Below are 9,396 nucleotides of genomic sequence, written 5' to 3'. Positions count from 1 at the left end.
CGCCCGAGCGTAGCGGCGAGCAGAAGAGTTTCCCTCCCTTGGCCCAGCTTGCTCAGGGTTGGTATTTAATTCCGTCGGTTTCCTGTTCCGGAGGCGCGGCGGTCACACCGCCTTGGCGGCTGCAGTGTAACAGTGGCATTTATCAGACGGCGACCCTGCGGCCCGAGAGCCTTTTGTAGGTAAAAGGGGTGCCTTGTGGGTGTTGGAAGAGGGCGTGTTTCTGAGTGTCCAGATTAAAACGGGGCCAGAGTCCCCGGCTGGGGAAGAAAGGCGCCTGGAAGTTGGGGTCTGACAGCACCTCTTTAGGTGTGTAGTGAGGGCCACAAAGCAACCCGAGGCCCGGATCTCACATATGAATGGAAGTGAACTATGAGAGCTTTCATTCATTTATGGACCGCAGGCTGTGGGCCAGGCCTGGGGTCGCCCGGGTCTTGGCGGGGAGCGGGACTTGAGCCCCGCGCTTTGCCTCTTGGGGTTCCCAGTCTGGCGGGAGATTGCAAATAGGGAAACTCGAGTTACCGAGCAGCGGGGTGAAAATGACCAGCCTGATGGTTCAGCTGGGAAACAGAAATTTCTTAAGGAAATATAGTCACCCTTTGCAACTTTTTTTTTTTTTAATCTAGAGTAATGTTCTTAGACGTGTTAACTATTCAAAACACCTCCCTCAGTTCCCTGCTTGCGAACAGCAACCCAAGAGTAGGCAGATGCAGAAAATATTGACTTTTCCACTTGCAGGGAATTCCTTGACTTTTGAGTTAATATTTGCACAGGACTGGACAGTGTTTCGTTCTGTTGTACATACAGTCGCTATGATTCGGAACCGACTTGACTGCACCTAACAACAACAGTAAAGAATGTCTGCACCTCCAGTGCTGCATCGGTTTGTTCAAACATCTCAGTTAATTCCTGGAGCCATGTTTTTTGCCAGTGCCTTCAGTGCAGTTTGGACCTTTTCCTTCGGTACTGTTAGTTCTTGATCATGTGCTACCTCCCGAAATGGTTGAACATTTCCTTTTGGTACAGTGACTTGTATTCCTTCTGTTTTCTTTTGATACTTCCTGTGTTGTTCATTTTTTCGCTAGAATCCTTCAGTACTGCAACTCGAGACTTGAATTTTTCTTCAGTTCTTTCAGCTTGAGAAATGCCAATCATGTTCTTTCTTTTTGGTTTTCTAACTCCAAGTCTTTGGGTATTTCATTATACTTTATTTTGTGTTTCCAGCTGCCCTTTGAAACCTGTTCAGCTCTTTTATGTCATCATTTCTTCAGTTTCAGAGTCTCTTTTAACATCCATTTTGGTCTTTTCTTTCTTTCCTGTCTTTTTAATAACCTTTTGTTTTCTTCATGTTCGATGTCCTTGTCATCCCACAATTCGTCTGGTCTTCGGTCATGAGTGTTCAGTGTGTCAAATCTACTCTGGACATGGTCTCTAAATTCAGGTGGGATATACCGCAGGTCATATTTTGGCTCTCATGGACTTGTTTTAATTTTCTTCAGCTTCAGCTTCTATTTGTAGATGAGCAATTGATGTGTTCCGCCTTCTTCTGACTCATGATATTGAGCTTTTCCATCGTCTCTTTCCATAGATGTAGTTGAGTTGATTCCTCTGCATTCCACCCAGCAAGCTCCAGTATAGTTGCTGTTTATGTTGTTTAAAAAAGGTACTTGCAATAAAGTTGTTGGTCTTAAAAAATTCTATCATGTGATCTCTGGTGTTGTTTCTATCACCTAGGCTATGTTTTCCAACTACCAATTCTTATTGTCCAACTTTCACATTCCAGTCACCTGTAATTATCAGTGTATCTTGATTGCATGTTTGATCAATTTCAGACTGCAAAAGTTGGTAAAAATCTTCAATTTCTTCATCTCTGGCCTTAGTGGTTGGTGTGTAAATTTGAATAATAGTCGTATTAACTGATCTTCCTTGTAGGCATGTGGATATCTTCCTATCACTGACAGCGTTGTACTTTAGGGTACATCTTGAAATATTCTGTTTGATGATAAATGCGACACTATTCTTCTTCAAGTTGTCATTCCTGGCATGGTAATGCATATGATTATTCAGATCAAAATGGCCAATATCAGTCAATTTCAGCTCGGGAATGCCTATGATATTGATCTTTGTGTGTTCCAATTAATTTTTGATGACTTACAATTTTCTTAGATTCATACTTTGTAAATTCCACATTCTGATTATTATTGGATATTTGCAGCTGTTTCTTCTCATTTTGAGATATGCCACATCGGCAAATGAAGGTCCCAGAAGTTTTACTCCCATCCCTGTCATTAAGGGCGATTCTACTTTGAGTGGCAGCTCTTCCCCAGTTGTGTTTTGAGTGCCTTCCAACCTCAGGGGTTCATCTTCTGGCATTGTATCAGACAGTGTTCCGCTACTGTTCATAAGGTTTTTACTGGCCAGTCTTTTCAGAAGTAGATTGTAAGATCCTTCTTCCTATCTTTCTTAGTTTGGAAGTTCTGCTGAAACTTGTCCACCATGGGTGACCCTGCTGGTATTTGAAACACTGGTGGCATAGCTTCCAGCATCACAGCAACATGCAAGCCACTACGGTACAACAAGCTGACAGATGAGTGACGGTGGCAGTTTGTAGCACACTTATATGTGTGTTTTATTCTTTTTGTCCCTTAGAGTTTATATCACTGTGGAAGATGTGAATATCCAGGCAGTACATCATGATGCAAGGCAATACATGGTGAGTAATGGCAGTAGCTTGAAAGAATGCAGAGAGGAGCAAACGCTGGAGCTGAGCCATAGTAGGTTGAATGGATTTGAACATGTGCGGAGCAAGGGAAATGTGTTCATTCTTTCAGCAATGGGCCATGTACATGGCTAGGAACCCAACCAGACTAGTTAATGAGATATCCTGGATCCCTGCCCTGACAGGACTTGCAGTCCTGAGGTGCAGCCTGACTTTAAAGATAGAATTACATAATTAGTTGGTAGATTCCATTATTGTAGGAATTCTGAGAAGAAGTAGAGTATCTTGAGAGCAGGGAAGGCCTTGAGGGCATTGATGGTAGTTGTGGAAAGGCCAGCAAAGATGTTATTGTAGTAGCCAGATAAGAGATGGTGGTGTGAAATGAATGAATTCAAAAAATACTTACGAAGGAGAAAAAAAACAGGAATTTAAAAATAATTAACTAAAGAAGGTAAGGGAGGAAGAGTTGTCAGTTGTATGACTTGAGGACCTGGGTGAAACATGGTATCATTCATTGAGATAGGTAAAGTAGAAAAGGAACAAGTGTTGTCTTGGAGGGGAAGGTCATTCCTTTCAGGATATGTTAGGTTGAATTTGGGAGTTGGTGAGACATTGAAGGAGAGGTCTAGTAGCAGTTGCCAACGTGGATCTGGAGCTTAAAAACTGACAGGTAGAGATGTCACTTCGGGGAGTTACTGACAGATGGGTGGCAATTGAAGCAACTCAAGTGGATAGGGTCACCCTGCGTGAGAGAGTGAGCTTAGTGCCTAGGCTGGACCCCTGAGGAGTACCAAATGTTTGAAGGCCCCATATCAGTTGGAGGAGCTGGCATAGGATACTGCCAGGAGAAACAGCCAGAGAAATAGAGGACACGGGATGGTATTTCATCAGGAAGTCAAAGAAGAGTGCTCAAGAGAGAAGGGTCGGTTGGACAGAATGCTGGGTGAGGCAAATGGTTCAGCACTCAACTACTGAAAGGTTGGTGGTTCAAACTGACCCAGAGGTGCCTCAGAAGACAGGCTGGTGATCTGCTTCCGAAAGGTCACAGCCTTAGAAACCCTGCGGAGCAATTCTACAGTGAACACGTGGAGTTGCCGTGAGTCAGAATCTAATTGGTAGCAACTAACAACAGGTTTGTAGAATTGGTAAAGCAAGTTGAGAGAGTTCTTTTCTGATGGTTTTTGTGTTTGCCGTTTGACAGGAGACAAGATTATTTGTTGAAAGTGAAAAGGGAACAGGATCTTGAGAAGGGTGCTGAAGGTATGTGGTAGTCATGGTGGATAGTTAGGAGAATAACCTGGCTAGAGAAGTGTTACAGGTTGAGGGCCTGGTAGAACCCAGTGACTATGAAGTTATGGGGGCACCAACCTGTCCAGGTGGGTGTTTTTCTACAGTACCGCTTTCTGGCCAGCATACAGGAAATGAATGGTCAGGTTCTTCTAAGGTTAGGGTATTACTAGGTTCTTTTGACTAAAACCGTGGAGTGAGTGGACAGAATGATACAGCGAGGTCAATAATGGGGAAGTGGAGCAGGATGTGACAGCAGGTTGAATGGTGGGATGCTGGATTCATGATTTTGAGATGGGGCAGCTCTCGGGAAAGACAGGGTCCAGGGACCGACTATGGCGGTGAGTTGGGGAAGAGTATTGGCCATGAGGAGTTTCACATACTACCTAGACCCAGGGTTAGGTGCGTGGAAAATTCCAGTGACCTGACTAAGTGATCTCTCAGTTGGTCATCGGGATAGCATTATGAAAGCATTACACGGTGAGTTTTTTTTTTTTTTTTAAACTCTTCCCTTTTTCTTCCCCTCAACAAAGCCATAGGATGTCATTCCACCCAGGACGAGGGTGTCCCAGAGGGCGAGGAGGACATGGAGCCAGACCCTCAGCGCCCGCCTTCAGGCCGCAAAATCTGAGACTGCTTCACCCTCAGCAGCCTCCTGTGCAATATCAATATGAACCGCCAAGTGCTCCCTCCACCACTTTCTCAAACTCTCCAGCCCCCAATTTCCTGCCTCCACGCCCAGACTTCGTACCCTTCCCCCCGCCCATTCCTCCATCAGCGCAAGGCCCTCTTCCTCCCTGCCCAATCAGGCCCCCGTTCCCCAACCACCAGATGAGGCACCCTTTCCCCGTGCCTCCCTGCTTTCCTCCCATGCCGCCCCCGATGCCCTGTCCCAATAACGCCCCCGTCCCTGGAGCACCTCCTGGACAAAACACTTTCCCCTTCATGATGCCACCTCCTTCCATGCCTCACCCTCCACCCCCGCCAGTCATGCCACAACAGGTTAATTATCAGTACCCTCCAGGATACTCACACCACAATTTCCCACCTCCCAGTTTCAATAGTTTCCAGAACAACACCAGTTCTTTCCCCCCCAGTGCTAGTAACAGCAATAGCCCTCATTTTAGGCATCTCCCTCCATACCCCCTAACAAAGGCCCCCAGTGAGAGAAGGTCCCCAGAAAGGCTCAAGCACTACGACGATCACAGGCACCGAGACCACAGTCACGGGCGCGGCGAGAGGCATCGGTCGCTGGATCGGCGGGAGCGAGGCCGCAGTCCTGACAGGAGAAGACAAGACAGCCGCTACAGGTCAGACTACGACCGAGGAAGAACGCCCTCTCGCCACCGAAGCTATGAGCGGAGCAGGTAAAGTGATGTGTGGAGTTCTTTAATGAACGGCAGGGGCCCAGACACAGTCAGTTTCTGTTCATTGGCACACGCACTCGGAAGGTCAGAAGTGCATTTTGTTTTACTATAGAAAAAACAGTACACTCTTTGTACTCTGTTTTAAAGAGGAAGAGACACCTGATAAATAAACAAGTTGATGTCAGAAAAAGCCCCTTTTGAAAAGCATCCCAAAATTACCAATGTAGATTTATCCCACGTATGGCTCTGTATAATACAGTTGGCATTCTTAATGATGATCGTATGGTGTGAAAGATCTTGTGGTGTCTTGGGGGTTATCAGGGATTTAATTATGTCCCGTATGGTCATTGTGCCAGGTTACAGTGTTTGAGTTCTTTTGGGACTGGTCACCTGTGTGGCTTATCCATCAGGATTTAAGCTGACTGGTAGTTAACAAACAGAGCTTGCCTTCTAACATTTAGGATAAGTGGAAGTTGATTGTATATTCTCACCATCTTGCTATTTCTTTGTAAAATGAAATAAGAATAGTTACATGTTATGAAACTTATAGTTTCAAAATGACTTTTAACCTAATTTTGTTGCTTCTGAAACTTACTCATTTTGAAGAAAGTTGTGTTTTTAGGACTCTTCCATTCCAGATTACATTTCTATTTTCAAAAGACCAAAAAAGCAAACCGAACCCACTGCTGCTGAATCGATATGGACTCATAGCAACTTTATAGGGCAGAGTAGAAGTGCCCTGTAGGGTTTCCAAAGCTATAAATCTTTCCCAAAGCAGACTGCCACGTCTTTCTTCTGAGGAACAGCTAGTGTGTTCAAGCTACCAACCTTTCAGTTAGCAGCCAAATGCGTTAACCACTGTACCACCATGGCTCCCTCAAAAGACCAAACATCTATAAGAACAAGAGAAATATGGTTTCAAGCAGACATTCTTAAAAGTGGTCTATAGATGGGCTTCTAGAGTGTTCTGAAATTATATGCAAAGTTCTATGTCTATGTTTGTTTTTCTATAAGAAATCTGTAGCTTATAGAGGATTCTCAGAAAAGTGGGAATGAGTTTATTATTTCAAAAGAACCATTGGTCTACACAAATAATAATAACACCAATATTTATTTGTACTTTGAGTGAGTTCTTTATGTAATATTTGAGGTTTTCTGGTTGTCAAGCTAGTAATGGCGCTTCTCTTTCTTTCCATTACGGTGTGTTTGCCTTCATTGCCCTGTGGAGCTTCTATGCCATGATTGTTCAAGCTCCCTAAACCAAGTTACTTCATTTACATGAGTTTGTGGAGAGCTGGTCTTACCTCCTATTGTTACTCCACAATTGATACAGGAATCAGTTCATATTTTGGTTTCTAAGTTTTTTTATGGCTCCTTTGGTTTGATTCTGATTGAACATTTTGCCAGTAAATGGTAGTGGCCATTTTCTGACCTGAAGAGAGTGACCACTGCTTGGAAGATTTGGAAGGAAAATGTGTTCCCTCTCTCTGAAGCCCCAGTGGAATGTAGACGGAAACGTGTTTCCTATATGCCGTTAGGTGCTATTGAGTCGATTCCTACCCAGAGCCACCCTATAGGACAGAATAGAACTGCCCTATGGAGTTTCCAAGGCTGTAATCTTTATGGAAGCCGACTGCCACATCTTTGTCACGCAGAACAGCTGGTGAGTTCAAATGGTGGACCTTTTGGTTGGCAGCCGAGCACTTAACCACAAGCCACCAGGGCTCCTCCTCTGAACAGATCACAGCCCTTGAAAACCCTGGGGAGTGCAGTTCTACTCTGAAATGGGTGAGGTTGCTATAAGTTGGAATTGACTTGCTGGCAGCTAGTTTGGTTTTTGTTTTGGGTCTTAGGTGGTGTTAGAGTCATCTGTCTTATGTGGAATAATACTGTGAAACAAACATGGGACATATGAAGTCCTAACTTAACTTCTAGAAATATGTTGAAAAAGAGCAAAAATCACACATTTGTACGAGAGATTGTGCTAAGTTTACGCAGATTCTGTAGCCGTTTCCGTGGCTGCTTCTCCCCTTCCTTCTTGGAATAAACGAGTCTATTCTTCTACAAACCCTGCCTTCTTCTTTTTTCCTCCTCCCCCAAAGTGGAGTTGAATAAGAGTTATAAGATTGTTTTAGGGTTAACAGTTTCTAGAATAGGTTTGTGAGGAGACGGATGTATGTATACGTTTGAAGTTACCCAGGAAGTGAGAAAAGAAACCGCCTCAGATGCAGCCACCATGCAAGCTCTTTTCCATGCGGTAAGGGAGAGGGCAATGGGGCTTCGCAGAGCCAGTGTTGTTACTGCGCAGTAATCCCCACAGCTAGCGGAGAGCTCGCATTACTTTACCTAAGGAATATCCTAATTGCAAGCAAGGGACAGTCTTTATAAAAGTGGCCCAAACATTGTTTTTCTTGTTTTAAACAAGTTTATCCATGGAGTGCCACTATAAAGTGATTTATATCCAAACCAGTATTTACAATTAATAATCACTCAGAGATAGCAATCACCATCCTAAGTGCCATTCTTAAATGCAAGATTCTATTGGGTAAACTTTAAAAAATGAACAAATATTAGAAATATTGTCTAATTAGATCTTTTATTTGGAAATATAGACAATTAACTCTTTTCAGCACTTATGCCATTACCAGTTATATTTTTGGCATGTGGTGCCGTTCACTAATTTCTATAATTGAAATTTAGTACCTAAAAGTAAACTATTACTTTAGAACTGTTATCAGGCAAAGCATATAAAACCTGGAGCTCTGGCTGCTTTATTTTAGACAGCTGGTATATATCTGAGGATTGCGTATATGTCAAAAGCATATCATTCAAAGGAGTCTTTGTTGGGGAAGATCTCGTAAGTGAAAAACCAGTCTTTGTTTTAACATCTAAGCAGTCACTGATCTCTGTCAGTTTTGTAAGTTTCGACTTCAATGTAATTTTATTTGACTGTTGTTGTTGTGTGCCATGCAGTCAATTGCAACTCATAACCAAAAAAAAAAAAACCAAACCCATTGCTGTTGAGTTGATTCTGACTCATAGCAACCCTATAGGACAGAGCAGTAGAACTGCCCAACAGGGTTTCATAGGCTGTAATCTTTACAGGAGCAGATCGCCAGGCCTTTTCTCCCGAGGAGCAGCTGATGGGTTCTAACCACCGACTTTTTGGTTAGCAGCCATTTGCTTAACCATTGTGTTACCAGGGCTCCTTATGGATTGGAGAATATTTTTAAGTTCAAACATTTTTATAGTTTTCTTGCTGAGCTCAGGCTAATACTTTTTTTTTTTTTTTCAATTCTAAGATTGGACGGCTAAAATTTCCTTAGATTTGTAGTTCTGATTCAAACACACTGGAGTTTGGATTGTTTCAGATCACCCATTGTACCTAGTAATAGACTCTTAAGTTTTTATTATCATTGTTATTAAATTTCATTTTTGCATTGGAACATTTTAAAAACCTTTCATTCTTTTTTTACCTTGGGTAAATCCAGCATCTCCATTTTGAGTGTTTTTTTTTTTTTTCCAGATGAAAAGAGCATTTAAAGGTAATTTAAATCTATGTCCACGGTTTCATGGCAGGTTAGTGATCTTAGAACTGCAGCTTAGGCCTGAGAATTCAGAGCCCTTTCATTATACAACCTTGTACTGATCTTTCCTGTGAAAGCTTTATAATTTGCATTTTTTTGATGGGTGAAATTGAAAGTTTTCTAGAAATGACTAGGCAGTAGAAATCTTTAAAGTTTTCGCTGTAGGTCAAATAACCAAGGATTGTCTGGTTGGAAGGTTTTGAGAGAAGATTATGATAAAATTCCTTTTGTTGCTTAGCATCAAGTATGACTTCTTTCTTTAAAGGAAATAGCAAAAATTATACAAATAAGTTAACTTCTGTGAAGTGAAAAGCTCTTTTATCCTCTAATAAATGAAGAGTGAATTAAAAATGTCCATGGTGAAGAGTGCCTGAGAAATTCTTAGGTGAGGTCCATTTATTTAGAGGATTAATTCAGTGAAAAGAGATGGCGTTTTTGA

The 9,396-nt window shown here is 42.6% G+C and overlaps 1 protein-coding gene across 13 annotated transcripts in view; it reads left to right on the top strand.

The window, feature by feature from the left end:
• The first annotated feature begins 15 nt into the window (after positions 1-15).
• Positions 16-9,396, top strand: part of DROSHA (drosha ribonuclease III) — a 137,909-nt gene continuing 128,528 nt past the window's right edge. For 2 of the 13 annotated variants that reach the window (XR_010318327.1, XM_064270964.1), the window contains exons 1-2: positions 16-2,710; positions 4,537-5,370. Coding sequence is in view for 11 of the 13 variants with exons in the window: in XM_064270964.1 (XP_064127034.1) it covers positions 2,691-2,710; positions 4,537-5,370 (854 nt within the window). In the remaining 2 variants the exon portion in view is untranslated. Of the gene's footprint in view, positions 3,977-4,536; positions 5,371-9,396 lie in introns of all 13 variants that reach the window. The other 11 variants (XM_064270934.1, XM_064270939.1, XM_064270916.1 and 8 more) reach the window with 11 other exon arrangements.

The sequence above is a fragment of the Loxodonta africana genome, chromosome 2, assembly GCF_030014295.1.
Source record: "Loxodonta africana isolate mLoxAfr1 chromosome 2, mLoxAfr1.hap2, whole genome shotgun sequence".
Classification (NCBI taxonomy): Eukaryota; Metazoa; Chordata; class Mammalia; order Proboscidea; family Elephantidae; genus Loxodonta; species Loxodonta africana.
This window is presented reverse-complemented; position numbering and strand designations above follow the sequence as displayed.